Raw genomic sequence first — 16,814 nt, 5'->3', positions numbered from 1 at the left:
TAAAATTTTTCTACACAATCTCTAGCACTTAATATAAAAAGCTGAGACATCTGCAAAGACAGAGCCACAGGATTAAACAACAAAAAGACAGAAGAATTAGAACCACACATCTGGATATTGGCGTTAACTGATAAGCCTTTAAAATGATAATTACTATGTCCAAGGAAAGAGGAAAACATGAATACAGTAGATGAAAAGATAAAGAATTCCACCACAGAAACTGAATACGTTAAAAATTAACTGAATGAAATTCTAGAAGGATAAATATTTGAAATTAAGGACTCAGCAGATATGTTTAACAACAGAGTAGATTAAGCAGAAGAGAAGTTAAACTGTTAACAGAGATACTTCCTCTAGATTCTGGGATTTTTAGCGAACATCCTGCAGCTACTTTTTAGACATCTAGATATAAAACACTATTCTACAAAAAGTACGTATTTTTTAAATAATCAGAAAAATACAACTACAAAAACATGTAACTTTTTAAAAGGTCAGGGAGAGATAGCCAAGTAAAAGTAGGGAAATACACTCTAGGTAGAGTGACCATAAGAATAAAGGCACAGATATATAAAGAAAAAAAGGACATTATTTTCAGGACATACAGGTCATTCAATATCACTAGAATCTACATAGTAAAGCGCATGTCTAAAATGCCAATATATGGAGCTAGAAAGAGAGATAAATCTCAAATCACAGTGAGGAGTGAGGTGTCTTTAAGTCATTACAAACTGCTAAAAACCTTATTATATGGGGTATGGGGAGTGACTTGAAGGTTTAACGTGGTCAGATTCATTTTTAATACGTACTTCTAGTTGCCAGGTAGAGGAAGGATTTAAGGAGTCAAGACTCAAAGGAGGAAGACCAAGTAAATGGCTACAACAGCCAAGGTAGAAAAGGTGAAAACCTAAGTTACAGGAGCGGGTAGAAATGCAAAAAGAGGAACAAGTCTGAGAAACAGGTAGGAATTCTTATTAATAGGAATTTTTGGATTCCTTGGAGAAGGATGCATAAGCCACAAGGAAAAGTCTGTAATTCCTGTTTTGCAGTTAGGGTGGCATAGATATGGTAGCGCCACTAACCAAGATTGAACCCATAAGGATGGGTGGAAGACATATCAAGATAAAGGTGATAAATCCAGTATCAGACCTCTCGAACTTGAGGTACCTGAGGGATATCTACATAGATTTATCCTGATGTTCTTAAATTAATTATCCCACTTATCCACTGGAAATACACTGCTTTCCAGGTATGGTAGGCAGAATAATTCCGCCCCCCTCCCCACTCCAGGATGTCCACATCCTAATCCCCAGAACCTATGAATATGTTACCTTACATAGCAAAAGAGACTTTGCAGATGTGATTAAATTAAGGGTCTTGGGATAGGGAGATTTCCTGGATTATCCAAGTTGGCCCAATATAATCACAAGGTCCTTATAAGAGAGAGACTGAGAAGTCTAACAGAGAAGGTGGCCACGTGACAACAGAAGCAAGAGGCTGGAATGTGTGTGGAAGGGGCCACAGGCCAAGCAATGCAGGTGACCATTAGACGATGAAACAGGCAAAGGATCAGATTTTTCCCTCAGAGCCTCCAGGAGGAACAAGCCCTGCCAATACTTTGTTAGCCCAGTGAAACTGATTTTGGACTTCTGACCTCCAAAACTGTAGATAATAAATTTGTGTTTTTTTTGAAAGACTAAGTTTGTGGTTATTTGGTACAGCAGCACTAGGAAACTGATACATCAGGTTATACTATTCCTCTTGAAAATGAGGGCCAACTTCCGGTTTCACATCACAAAGACCACCATACACAGAAAAGAAACTCTTGAATGCTGGAAAAGGGGGCAGGGGTGGGGGTGGGCGAAGGGCAATGAGAAGAGCTTGGGGTCCTTGGAAATGGGCCCAAGCAAAGACTGAAGTAAGTGTGTCTAGCCCTCTGACCTGCTCTCTCATGGAGGACTTCCTCATACTTTCTCATCCGCTGGCTACAAGGTCTGACGTGCCCAAATTCACATTGTCCCTGTGCAAGTGCCCACAGATAACAATAAGGAAAAAGCAGAGGAGAAAACCCCCAGACCTGCACTTCATAAAAAGCAAATGATTGACAGTCCCTTACACTGACCAAGGTGGTTATTTTTAACCTTTTAAAATTCTACTTATCTTCTAATCTTTGAATGCCTTATACAGACACCATTCACTGAAGAAATGCACATACGCACAAGATTTTTCATGTAAGTTCCAAGGCCTCCCAGTTTAAAAACGTTTCTATTCCTATAAAACAGGCCTTCTTAAACAGGCAAACATTTAGCTGTTTTCCCATAAAAACCTCTCTAGAAACTATACAATAACAATCTCACTTATCTTCCATGACCAGATACGGGACTTTATATTTGCAAGAGGAAAAATAAAACATGACATTTTATGGAAGCTTCTAATTGATTTTGTAACATATATTATTTGGCCTCATTTAAGAAGAAGAAAAATTCAACACTGAAGAACAGAACACAATTTCATTTCAGCAATCAAAATTAGGATTGCACTTGAATATAGTAGTACATAAATGTTACCTGAATTTCCTAACACATGAAAGTTTATTTCAACATTTTTTCCTACATTTAGGAGAAATAAATTAAAATTCATGGACAAAACTATTATAAATCTATCATCCCATGAAAGTCATTCACCCAAGGGCAAGATTCAAAAGGAAAGTAAACAAGTGTACTGCAGGGTGATCGAATCTAGTGTGAAGATGCCCTTTATGAAACAGTAAGATGATAGTAGTACCTAAAACTGCTGTTGTCAACTAAGGTTTTGATTTCTGAAAATACCTTACAAAATCCAAGAACTCCATTAAATATTACTGAGAAGAGTTCTTAGTTTAGATGAAAAGTATGCAATTATTAAGAAAATATTCTAGAAAGCTCTATGTTAGAAGACATTACTTTGTGTAGAGAATTATGTTTATAATACTAATAGGCAAAGCAGTAAATCAAAAATAAAATTTTATATTATTAAAGGGATATTTTTTGCTACTTTTAACTCAAAGTAAATTTGACTTGGTAAGTGGCAGAGAGTTTTCCAGATGTTAATAGTAACAACAACAATAACAGTAATACCAAACAGCTAGCACTAATGAGTCTTTAGAACAGTGCCTAGCATACAGCATGTGCTGTACTTGAATTAATTCCTTTCAGCTTCACAAACAACTTATCAAGTTCTAAAATCATGCCCATTTTATAGATGTGTAGACTGGCTTGGTATCCAGCTCATGGTTCACAGCCATTTAAATGGTAGAGCCAGGATTCAAATTCAAGCAGTCAGGCTTTAAGGCATCTTGGAGATGGGGTAGGTGGCCCTGCTCTTCTCCAGTGGGTAAGGGACTCGGGGTGTATATGCTAGAAGCACAGAGTCCCACCAGAGTTCCATTTCCCCAAGTCTCTCTGAACTCTGCTTCATCAGAGGGCTCCACCTCCACCCTAGCAAAGAGCCCTCACTCTGAAAGCCCCCAACCAGCTGTAATGGCAGGACTGGGGTAAGGGGTTTTCTCTGAGGTGATGAAACTGAGCTACTTATCAAAGCTGCTCTAATAACAACACAAGCTGTTCTTTCAGTAGTTCTTACTTTATGTAAGAGGCAGTGGGAGAGGAATTGTTAAATTACAGGTCTTCATTTTGCAATACTGGTGATATTTTGGAAAATAGTTTCCTTATCCTATGTCCCAGTTACTGAACAAACTTGGTTATTTTCCAGAGTTGAGTTTTCTACCTCCAAACTTCCTTTCCCAGTGTTCATCCAAACGAATGCTTTATAAATGATTTGTGTTGTAACAGACAAAAAAACTAAATGTCAGTTGGATGTAATCCTGGGGATTATCTACTTTAGCCCCTCTCTCCCAAGACATATTGCAAATGCAACTAACGTTTCAAAAAAAGAAGGCTGGTTAGTGACAGAGGTGGGACCAGAATGAGCCCTCTGACTCTCAGTCCAAGGCTCCCTTCACAACACTGTGCTCTTTCCAGGTATCTGACAGTAAGATCTGCCCAAAGCTCAATGGTATAGAAGCAAAAGAGTATCATAAATGTTCGAATTTATAGCTGCAAATGCAACTCAATACTATAAATTAAAATCTTAACCCTCAAAAGTAGAACTATATTTCAGGCTTTCCTACATTGAGAAAAGCATTTCTAAAAGCATAAATAAAACCACAATCAAATTAGAATTAACATGTAATTTTATAACTTTTTTAAACAAAATAAGGTTGAAAAATCTTGCAATTATTCCCAGTGCATAAGAGAAAATAGCAAGTCAATGAAAAGGATGAATATTCTTTTCCAACTATTCTAAAATTTTTGATACTAAAGCAATAAAAAGAAACAGACACAAAAACTGTACATAATTTGGCTGACCCCAAGAGTCTTGTCACCAATTAAGATGCTTTCACTCTGAGAGAGTTTTGCCTAAAACAAAAACACCATCTGTTTTACCTAAAACATTACGATGTTCTATTTTCTTGTCAATTCAGAAATCACATCTGTAACCATTTTCTGAAAAGACAGCAAAAGACATTATATTTATGGGTGACTGCATAAGGAATGATGTTCAATCAAAATGTAATTTTCATCTACTAGAAGAAAATTTCATTTCTCCAATGACTGTAACGCCATAACTTTGGAGGAATACATAGTACATAAACAGGCTGATTTTTACACATAAAAAGATCTTAAAAGTTAATACAGTAAAATAAGGTTATTTTGTTGTGAAAGACAAAAATGGCAAATACGTTTGTATTCACTTTGACAAGTGAAAATCTATCTTGTGTGAGGCTTTCAGGTGAAGAGAAAACAACTTTTTACTGGTGCAACATCTCTTCATGCTAGTGAGCCATCACGTAAGAGGTAAAAATATGAAAACAACAAAAACACAAACCACTCTCTCTTTTCAAAACACTTTTACACAATATCAGTTCTGGGAAAGATACCCTACAATCCAGTGAACCGACTGAAGAAGATACAAAACACTAGAAAAAACATCACTCACAGTGAAGGCAAACACCATGTCACAAGAGATAAAGAACACGTTTCGAAGAAAAACACACAAGCCATCCAAACACCTATAGTACTTTGAGTATACATTAAGTACCTACAAAATATCAAAATCTAAAACCCAAGTATGTTTTAGTTTGAAAAGTACCCCAATTTCACAGTTAACTTTCTTGCCTAAAAAAAATAAAGCTACTCTCCAAATAAGGATGAAATAAATAAGTCCAAAGGCTCTATTTAAAATGTTTATTTTACCACAAAGTTGTGAAGTGTTCTGAAGTCCAAGATGGGCTTGAAGCCCTCCCTGACTTTTTCAGGATCAGGATACCTTCACTAAAATCCTTTTCCTTGTTCCTCTTGTAGTGCACGGTTTATTAATCTGCATTCAGAAGGAAAAAAAATCTGGTTCAGAAGAATAGAAGACTTTGAAATATGCCGCATCACTTCAGTCTGTGCTCTGAACTGCTCTGAGTTAATGAGTTTTGTGTTAGCAATTTCAGAAGACATGATGGACACTGGGAGGAAGAGAAGAGAGAGGACAGAGAACTAAGTGTGCACAAAACTAGAAAAAATAAGGAATCGCTCTCACATACTCGTCAATTCTCCCCAACCCAATACAAATCACTCAAGAAATCATTCATACGCCAGATATTTAATTTACTTTAACACTTTCACAGTGCATGACATAACTCCAACTAATGGGGGAAAAAACTTGGGTGCTACAAGCAATAACACAGAACAGAATCACTCAAACTTTGCACTTTCCTTAGATTCTACAAAGTTACTTATTTCCAAATGCCTCAATTGGAAATTATTATAGTCCTTCCTAGATCGTAGGTGGTAGTCCCCATGCTAACTCTGCCTTCATATTGTAAGGTATCAAAATAACATCATAATCCTACATATAGAGGCACATATTACTGTTCCCCATCTTCTGCACTTTCTTGATTGTGGTCCTTGATGGAGTAATTGTAAGATGTTGTAAGCAATGTGCAAAAGTCACTTTAATTTCATTAGACAAACCACACAACTTAAACACCCTGTGTAAACTTAATTCACTGTATAATAATCTGACAACAATAAATTAGAACCACACAGCTAGTTAAGAAAGTTTGATTTAAAGTATAAACAATAAAAAGGCAATTAAAACATAGACTAACCAGGAAATTTAGCAGGTGTTCACTGAACATGTAACTACTTTGCCATTGTTTTTAAACAAATAAACATTAAAACAATCATTTAAAATGCAGTCTGGGGCTTCCCTGGTGGTGCAGTGGTTGAGAGTCCTCCTGCCGATGCAGGGGATGTGGGTTCGTGCCCCGGTCCGGGAAGATCCCACATGCCGCGGAGCGGCTGGGCCCGTGAACCATGGCTGCTGAGCCTGTGCGTCTGGAGCCTGTGCTCCGCAACGGGAGAGGCCACAACAGTGAGAGGTCCGCGTACCGAAAAAAAAAAAAAAAAAAATGCAGTCTGTTCAACCACTTCTACAAATGAAATCTAAATCCAATAAATCTAAAATAATTTTGTACCTAGGAACAAAAATCACAGCAGACTAATTATAAGGGCCTGGGAAGAAGTTGCACTTTTCAAGTTTATGTAAAATTGATGAAAAGAATGGTTTAAGATACCATACCCTGAAAACACTATGGAGACAAATTCCACATTGTGACTCTTTAACTTTTTGAGAATTCAAAAGAGTTTTTAAAAAAATATATTTTCTGGTCTCTGTAATAAATTAAGAGATAAGTTGTTCTTCTCAGTCTTCATGTTACCCTAATTTTCATCATTTTGCAGAGCTTTTTCACGTGTTTCCTATGATAACTTTCCATTTACTTATCCTCACAGAAATAGATATCCAACACAAGAGGGAGGAGATATGGGGATATATGTATATGTATAGCTGATTCACTTTGTTATAAAGCAGAAACTAACACACCATTGTAAAGCAATTATACTCCAATAAAGATGTTAAAAAAAAAAAAAAAAAGAAATAGACATCCATCCAGCCCCTGTGTATGAGAAAGGTACCTCTTGGTCTTTATTGTGGTATTGCTTGAAGTTCATCTCTTATTTAGAATTAGTTATTTGACAAATATTTGTTGAGCACCTACAATGTACCAGGTATTTGCCACAGGATTTAAAAGAACAAGAGCTAATACTTTAGCAAGGGAGATGCACAACCAGAAATAAAGGAAATAATCAGTTTGTTAATAATGTCTGAAGGATGTAAAGAAGATGGAGTAATGGAGAAAAGAATGAGTGAAAAATAGGTTCACATGCATAGATGCAGCCTGACTGCAAGTGCCCAAAAGGCTACTATCCAAGGGGGCTATTGTCTGTAGCATTCGGTCTTCTACACCAGCTCTGCTGTTCTGAACAAATGGAGGGCTTCTTTCTTCAACAAACAATATCAGGTACTCTTCTGGCCCATGCCACCACCAACAGCGATTTCCTTGAGTGGATACTACCCTAGATCAATGCTCTGTCATCAGTTCCCCATTTGCTCCTGCCTATTTTATTTCTGGCAGATTCAGTCTCCAAATTGGTTGTAAAATAGAGACACAGTGAAAGCCATCAATGTGATTAAGGTTGGCAATAGATCCATTAACTGAAAGAGTTAAAGCTGACTTGAAAGTAAAAATTAAAGTAGGACATCTTTAAGATGCATGTATGTATGTGTGTGTGTGTGTGTGTGTGTATGTGTGTGTGTGTGTATATATATATATATATATATATATATATATATACACTTTACCATAAAACATACAAATGTGTATTATGTCCCAGTCTACTGATGTAAGAGCAAAGCTTCTGCTTTGATTATGGGACCACTAATTGGCATTCTCTGTCATATTTTCTGCATAACCATACATATGATAAATTATCTGTGGTTTCTAGCTTAGTTTTTCTAAAGTAGAACAAGAACTTAAACACTTAAAAGTATAAAGCAATCTGAGTGCAGATTGCTTCTACATCTTTACAATTTCTTCCCAAATCTTTTGTAGTCATCTCGTCAGTATTTATCAGTGACTCAAAGCACTCAACTTTATATTAAAACAAAATCTTTTTGCTTAATTCATCAGTTTAATAAAAATCAAATTATCAGAGAAAAATAACAAGAAAAACTGATTTGGGAATAAGTAATTGATTGGTGGTAATCACACAACTCAACTGAAATACTGGAGAGAAAGAAGTGTGCCAGCCTGCTAGCTAGTAGTCTATTAGCAACAAGGTCAGGGTGCCATGGGCACAGAAAAGAAATGTAGAGTATCAGTTGATCCAGCTGGTCAATTAAGTAGAGGTTTTTTAATAGAGATCTTAGGCAAAGAGGATGAAAAGTAAAGAACAGCTACCTATCTAGCTATAAAAAGTAGCACCTTCCTTGTAGAAAAACATTTGTCCATTTTTCTTGTTGGTAAAGTACCAGAATTTCAAAGCCTTGGGGGCAGACATTATGGAAAAGCAAAGGAATCAATCTCCACACCTGCTTTTAGAAACCTGCATGGTGTCTTTATTTCTAACTGTTTATCATTGGTCAGTGACTAACTGCATTTCTCAGTCCAGTTCGATCAGCGTTGCAGTTTGAGGTTATCTTAGATTGTGGCAATAGGGTGACTGTCAAACCAAGGTTTTGGTGCTCCCCTGACTGTCATCTTCATGTTTTCATGAGTTTTAATAAAAAATTGAGAGAGTCAGTCTCAGGGTTCCTAGTCAGCCATCATATAAAATGGAAGTGTCAACATTTTAAAAAAAGAAACATGTAATAGGTGTTATTTCATCTAAGTCAATGTGAGGTTGAAAGAGTATTTCAGGAATTATACTCATCATTCCTGATATAATAAAATAAATAGACATAATAAGGGTGGGGAGAATAGTGTGGGAAAGGTGGAGTCTTTCCTCCTACTCGCTCCCCAAAGATCTATTTCCCTGAAAAATCAGGGAGAAAGCAAACCAGTGAATGACTGACTTAAAATGGCAAACTCCAGGCAAGGTTATTTATTTTCCTTGCCAGACATGACTGTTCGTTCCAAAACTAGTTCCAACCACTGGGCAAAGAAGTTTTAACATAAAATTAACTAATGTACCATGGGGAAGGTATCTCCAGTTCCCTAAGAAACTTCTGGTTGTTTAAATAATATACTATATTCCACTCAGTCTTCTGGGTAAAACATGCCCTCTAAAAATATTCCAGATTACAAACAGGCTGAAACGTGCTTCTGGATAATCAGAGAACTGGTCAATATACATCTTAAAAACAGTCATAATTAACAAAACACAACTCAGGTGGAATGTAGATGAAAATACACAAATATCCTTCACAAGCAATTAAGATTTAAACAGAAAAGTATCTCAGAGAAGAGTTTAGGAACTCATCCTTCAAGTCCAGTAATGACTCAACTCATAAATGGACTATGCAATTAATACCCAGATAGACCTAGACTAGAATAGCTCAGCTTTTTTGAGTCTCCGGTACTGTCAGTTAATAATTCCCCCATTAAAAGAGAAGTTCTAAACTAGTTTTCTCAGGAAAGGACATTTGGGCTGCTCTCAGAATAACAGAACCTCTGGAGAGTACAGTGTCAAATCCTAGTCAAATCATGTATTCTATTATCACCTTGAATTCCCTTGGTATAATTTTAAAATGCAACCCACCATTTTCAAGAAAAAAAAAAAAGCTCAATCTTCTTGATTGTATCCATTTATCTTTCTGCTAACTAATGTGAAGACACTTCTATACTAGCTTTCTAGTACATGATAAGACTTGAGCTTGAACATTACAATCCATGAAAAACAAGCACAGTCCTTACACTAATTATCACTGCTAATGCTTTTCCATCTCCCCCAAAGAAAAACAGTGAATATTCCAAACAATAAAAATAAGGTTGTGAACTTGGTTTCTTCACTTAAAACTTATGTTTAAATAACTGGTAGAGATGTTAGATACTTTCTTACTTACATTCTGACTTGGTATAAAAATAGGTTGATGACATAGTGACCAATCAGAAAATGCTCTAAAGCCTTGAATCCCATCACACCAGTACATAATTACTACCAGAAGAACTGTTTCTGGGAACAATATTAAAAATACAAAACGTAGAATCAGGCAAATACTCTTATGTCAACAACAATAAAAAAAGTCTTATGATCTGATAAGGCAACTCATTCAGGTATTTGGGAGTATCTTTTGAATCCACTCATTCTGAAGAGGCCCCAAGAATGCAACCCCAACAAAGTTCATTCTACAAGAATGCAATGATGCTGAGATGCAACCCTAAATTTTTCAAGTCTCATAGTATGAAACTCTGAAATCTCAAATGAGCAGTTGTCTAAATGCTGATCAAATTCAAAGCTATATCGAATTACTGCTGATTTTTACTTGTATTAGCATTTAGTGGATTGGAAGTCTTCTGCCACTCAACCTACAAATATTAGATGAAAGAATCAATTGGGGAGAATATACACCAGGATACTACATTTTCACATAGAATATGGTTCACATAGAATGTGAACCATATTCTATGCATATCTGGTGTCTGAAGTTTAATATCCTCTTCAAGCAATAATAAAATACATTACAACAAATCTTTATTAAATTCTTACTATGTTCAATATCATACCATAGGCATAGTGGTGGACATAAATGACAGAAATAATTCGTACCCTCGAGGAGTTTACAGTCTAGTGGGATTAACTTCAAATAATTATACTGGCAGAAATAAGCCAATCACAATTCCCTGCCATACGGCTGAGCCGTGTTGGACCTGATTTAGATGAAAAATTGGGGCCACTATCATAATGGGATGAGATCTTGGGCAACTTGGGAGGAGGGTGAGTTTATTTTATTTTGCACATGGGAGGTATGTGAATTGTGGTGGTCAGTGGCGAACTGTGGTAGATAGTCCCCAGAGATGACCGCCATCATTCCCTTTGCTTCCTGCACATGCTCCTCACATCAAGTAATGGAGAATAATTCCCCTCTCTTATATCCTGGATGGCCTTAGTGACTTGCTTGACTAGTAGAATGTAGTGAAAGTGACCTTCTAGGGCTTTCGAGTCTAGGTCCTAAGAAGCCTTGCTGTTTCTAGCCAGGTAACTTTTTCAGAGTTCTGCTTTGGGTAGATTCCTCAGATAACTACATAAATTATAGTTAATAATTTAGGCACAGAGAAAGGCCTTGGGGCAAGAAGCCACTGCAGTACTTCAAGCAAAACATAAAGGATGGCTTAAAACCAAAGTAACAGAAAGAGAGGAGAGGATGGATGTCAGCGATGAGTAAAGCTAAAATCCAAAAGACTCTACAATTGATGATACTTAAGGAATGAGAAAAGACAGAAGTCAAAGTGTTTTCTGGGGTTACAGAACCTAGACAGCTAAAAAGAAAATGATGTTCTCAATCAAGATTAGAATCCAAAAGAAAAGCATATATGGAGAAAAACAGAGGAAATTAAATTAGAGGGGCAGGGAGGTCATCCAACAAACGAATGGCAATACCCCAAGTGAATGGGTTAACGAGTGCCTTTTTGGAGTTCTGTCCTTTTTAAATCTGGCTAAGCCTAGGAAACATTGACTTCATTTGTGTCTCCACATGGTTAATGTTTTTTTTTTTCAAATTAATCCCTTCTTTTTCTAGCCAAAAGAAACAGATGTACGATTCCTTACCAATAAATACCTTGCTAAAAATTAAAAGCATTTAAAGGTAAATTTGTAATAGTGGTTTGAATAAATTACTCTCAAATTAAAAACATATCTATTACTTGAAAAGTTAAACTTTCAAATTTACAGACGCAATCTCGATGTAACTTTGATTACATACTTGGTGGCATTTCAAATTATCTACCATTAAAAAAAAGTTCCTTTATACCTTGTCAAACCATGTGACTTACAGACCTGTGCTGTGGCAACATTTAATCCTGTCCTGCCTGAACAGATGGAATACTGAAAGAAGACTGAAATCTCTTTGCCTGTCTCAGATTTTACCTTGCATCCTCAGTGTTCTCCAAGTTCCTAATCCTGTAAGTCTTTGTATTAAGTGTCCTTACAGTTGCTTTCCTTAGGCAATTGTGAATGTAGAGAAACAGAAACATCTTTGTACGTTTAAGGATTATTTAAGGCTAGACAATTTATGACTTGTCCAGGGTGCCCTAACTTTTAACTTTTAATCACATCTGCTTTCTATACAAAGGCTAAGAATGTATTCACTATACAGCTCACATAACCTTGTGAACTAAATTAGGCACACTGACATGTACTATGTCACTTTCAGCAGATCATGGACTACTTTTTAAATACTCACAAACTAAATCATGTTAGGTTATAACTGTAATGTTGCCAACAGCATGATCAAATTCATTTACATGTATTATTTAAACTGTATGGATTTAGACCAGTGTTTCTCAACTTTTTATTACAACCTCCTTAAAGATTCTTTTTAGACATCTTTTCCTAATCAACCCTCTACACAATTTTAATACTACACATAAAATGTTTATCTGTTACGTACTATTATCTGTATCTGTGCTTTGCATATTAAAAAAAATACGTTTTTTTCACCGCCCCCCCCCATCACCAAGAACCAATTCTTAGCCTCCTAGGGAAGACATCTCCCTATTGAGAATGCATGTTTTATTTAGATTAATAATATGTTGTTCAAATAAGTATTATTCTTATAAGCAAAATAAAGCTAAGCCTTAGAGCATCACAGAAGACTCACGAAGAATAGAAGACTGAGTTATGGCCACTCTTTTTTTTTTGTTCTTTTGTTGTTTTATGGTACACGGGCCTCTCACTGCTGTAGCCTCTCCCATTGCGGAGCAGAGGCTCCGGACGCGCAGGCTCAGCAGCCATGGCTCACGGGCCCAGCCGCTCCATGGCATGTGGGATCCTCCCAGACCAGGGCACAAACCCGTGTCCCCTGCATCGGCAGGCGGACTCTCAACCACTGCGCCAACAGGGAAGCCCATGGCCACTCTTTTGAAACTGTCAATTTAAAGACTGAGAAGTACAGACAATTATTTAACTTTCGGTACCCGCAAAATAAAACTACCAAAGGCTTCCATTTTAAAGGCCATCGTCAGTCCTCCATTCTTCACTGATTTTACTGAAAGATCAATAACTCAGAAAATTTGTGGCTAACAAGTAAATAATAGATTTTAAGACCAAAAATATAAGCGGTTTTATTCATGAGGTTCTAAAGTTCAAAAAGGACAATAAAGATAAAAATAGGAATCAGACAATCCTAAGTATTCCCAATTCACCTAACTACGGAAACAGGAGCATTGACATTTGGTAGAAAAGAACTCTGAAGATATAATATTAAAATGAAGAACACTATTTAAATACAAACTGTTTAAATGGAAATATCAAAAAGTGACTGTTTTCCTAATAGATTCAAAAAGCCTACTTATGTTTATCTTTAATTAAAACTCTTCAATATTAAAAGCTCAAAAATATATTAATTAATAGACCTCTATCTCCTAACTTTCTGTCCTTAAGTAATAGACCTCTATCTCCTAACTTTCTTCCTCTGGCATAAGTAAGGCTGAATTATCACTTACGTCTGGCTAAGGCAAGGACAGAGCACAGAGCATGAGTCCTCTGACTCATTACGGCCCCATCCCCACTGCATCCCACCCACCTTAACATGTACCCACAGGAAGACTAACGGGCTGGGGATGGAGCATGAATTACTTAGAGCAAGCATAAGTTATTCTTAGAGTCAGCAAAAAAGAAGATCTTCCCCCACCAAAATAGAAAAAGATAAAAAAGGTAATAGATAAGAGGATTATGCCAAAAGCCAAATAGATTTACTGACACCACAGTTTATTAGGGACACGATATATAAAGAATGCCCATACAACCCAAAATTCATCAAAACATTACTTATTTTAAGACAAAGAAAATGTTTTGTAATTTTACAACTGATTTTTCTTTCAATATCATTATCCTTTCATCCTAACTATGGCCTGGCAATATGAAAGCTTTAAGGCTTCAGCAAGACTAAACTTAAGACTTAAACTTTCTTTTCAAATTAATCCCTTCTTTTTTCCAGCCAAATGAGATGTAGGGTCTCTTTAGTATTACTTTAGTGATACTTTAGTATTGCTAAAATATACTTACCTTCATGTTCTAAGGTTGACCTATATATGCTTTAAGTTTCTATTTACTGAAGAAGTTTAGTCAGCTAAGGCTCTAGTCTATGTTTAACTGAAATCTCAACTTTATTAACAATTATAAAATTTCTGTAATAACTTTGATTCCATTTATTTTAAAACAATTTTAATAAAGTGTAAAATCATGAATTACACTTTACAATTACTCTTTTATTCTACAATTTATAACAGGTGATAATTTCTCAATTTAGGTAGCAAAAAGTTATATTACAAAACTACACTGTGTATCTGCATACACTGGGTACTGACTGATTGATATCTGCTCATTAAAAATGGATAACTTGGTTAAATAATTGTCAATAAAAACATAAAAGGTTTCTTTGTAAATCAGAGGCAGCCATCAATTAAATGCCCCATTTTTAGGCTGACTGAACACCTTTCCCATTTACTTAAACATAAATCAACAATGTGAAAATGAGGCAGTTTTACAAGCACAATGACAGTTATCTAGTAAATAATTTACAGTAGGAACCCTTATCTTCTAATAGTCATTACGTCTCTTCTTTCATTTAAAAATACAGGATCAGAGATTAATGAAAACAAGGTAAGTAAATAAAAAGGTAATCAAGAAAGAACACACTCTAAAAATAATCAATATTGTAAATATAAGGTAATTTTTAGAATAAAGCTACATATTTACCATCCAACATCAAGTATTCTGTAAGAAATATTGTTATAATAGTTTATTCAGCTATCAAGGTACTAAACGCCGTGTTAGCTATTAGCATTGACTACAACACAGTCATGGGAGAAAATCCATTTCTTCAAAATAATTGTTTTAAATTTGTAAGCTGATTAAATGAAATACTGCCTTATGATATATGCTGGGTCCAGAACAAAATCATGAAAACCCCAAAAAGTTAAGTCATAGAAGTGGTCAAAGTTTATGAGAAATTATGCTATTTACCTTGGCTCCGCACTCAGACTTATTACATTTTTTTGTGGCAGAGAACTTTGTGTTCTTTGTTTCAAATCCTATAAAAATGAACAGAAATTTTTATTTTACTTTTAAAACTTGTTTCAAAGTTAGCTATGTAATAGTACCTTAAAAAAACATGAAAAGGGCACAGTAGGAAAAAAAAAAACAACCCCTTTCCAGCTACATGAAGTCCATCATAGTTCAAAACAAATAAATCTTGTGTCTGTGCGCATCATGTATTGTGTATTTAGATTTCAAGTACAGCATATGTTACGGGGACTAGAGTCCATAATGAGCAGTTCTAACTATGAATCAAATAAATCAGAATTCTAGAGACAATTCTGCAAAAAATTTTACTATGTTACTTTTGTGTCATATGTTTCATATCTTTAAAAAACGTAAGTCTGTTTATTGCATTTTTACTTTAATATGAAAACATATGATCAAGGAGCTTCTAATTAAAGCTAAGGAAAATAACAATTATAATGTCCAGTTACCTTACAATATCACTTAAGTGTTCTAAAAGCCTGTATGCTTTACATACCTTGAAATAAGCTCATTATTTTATTTTTCATGCTTAGATTTAGTGAGAATAAAATACACACCATAAATCAAATAGAGTCACACTTATGGGAAAGAACACACAGGTAATTTATATAAAGTGATAAAAATTCTTTCAAATAATGTAAAAAGAAATAATTGTATTTCAATGTCTCTTTTTATTAAGCTTCTCACTCCCTTTTCCAACCCAAGAACAAAAGAATCACACATTTTTATTATGAAAATAGAAGATATCAACTAACCATTTCTAGGAAGGTATCAAAAGAGTAAGAGTCATACAAGCGTTTGTCCTTCAAAATAAGCAGCAGTGCAGAATGTCCAATTATCTTCTTTAAATTCATCAATGAATGAAAGAGTCTGTGAACCAAAAATTTTACTAGTCTGAGAAGTAATTTAAAAATCTCTATGCTGTATAAAAAATAAATAAAATAAAATTCCCCCCAAAAAATCTCTATACAATATTTTCCTAGAGAACAGACTTGTGGTTGCCAAGGGGGAAGGGGGTGGGGGAGGGTTGGATTGGGAGTTTGGGATTAGTCAGGTGCAAACTATTATACATAGAATGGGTAAACAACAAAGTCCTACTGTATAGCGCATGGATCTATATACAATATCCTGTGATTAAACCATAATGGAAAAGAATATGAAAATATATATGTGTATAACTGAATCACTGCTGTACAGCAGAAATTAACACAACATTGTACGTCAACTATACTTTAATAAAAACATTTTTAAAAATCTGTATATAATATTTTCAGTTTCTTTAATTATGGCCAAACCACTATCACCTTCATCCTGTATTCAAAGTGAAACCTATAATAAACCTATGATGAATTGGCTCTTTTTTTTTTTTACCCTGAATGAAGTACTTAGGGATTAAAAAAAAAGTGAATCAGAAGGTATCACTGATAAGGATTCATTTAAAATAAGAAAACTTTCTAGACACACCCGAAACACATAAACTTATTCAAACTACTTATATTCTACATGAATATCATACCAAATAATAACAATAGCCAACATGATCACCCCAATAGCTCTAAGGCGTTCTACCAAAAAGCAATGATTTGATACTTTACTTTAGAAAAATCTTTAACAAGCATTGAAATAATGACAAAAGAAGAC

The 16,814-nt window shown here is 35.3% G+C and overlaps 1 protein-coding gene across 1 annotated transcript in view; it reads right to left on the bottom strand.

Annotated features, from left to right (window-relative positions):
* The window catches only part of MAN2A1 (mannosidase alpha class 2A member 1), a 159,785-nt gene that overhangs the window by 51,585 nt on the left and 91,386 nt on the right, over window positions 1-16,814 (bottom strand). The window contains exons 11-12 of the mRNA XM_029218227.1: window positions 15,929-16,043; window positions 15,114-15,181 (exon numbers count right to left, since the gene is read on the bottom strand). Coding sequence (XP_029074060.1) covers window positions 15,114-15,181; window positions 15,929-16,043 — 183 coding nt within the window. The remainder of the gene's footprint in view (window positions 1-15,113; window positions 15,182-15,928; window positions 16,044-16,814) is intronic.

The sequence above is a fragment of the Monodon monoceros genome, unplaced genomic scaffold (genome assembly GCF_005190385.1).
Source record: "Monodon monoceros isolate NGI ecotype Baffin Bay Population unplaced genomic scaffold, NGI_Narwhal_1 Super_Scaffold_12, whole genome shotgun sequence".
In the NCBI taxonomy this organism is placed as follows: Eukaryota; Metazoa; Chordata; class Mammalia; order Artiodactyla; family Monodontidae; genus Monodon; species Monodon monoceros.
This window is presented reverse-complemented; position numbering and strand designations above follow the sequence as displayed.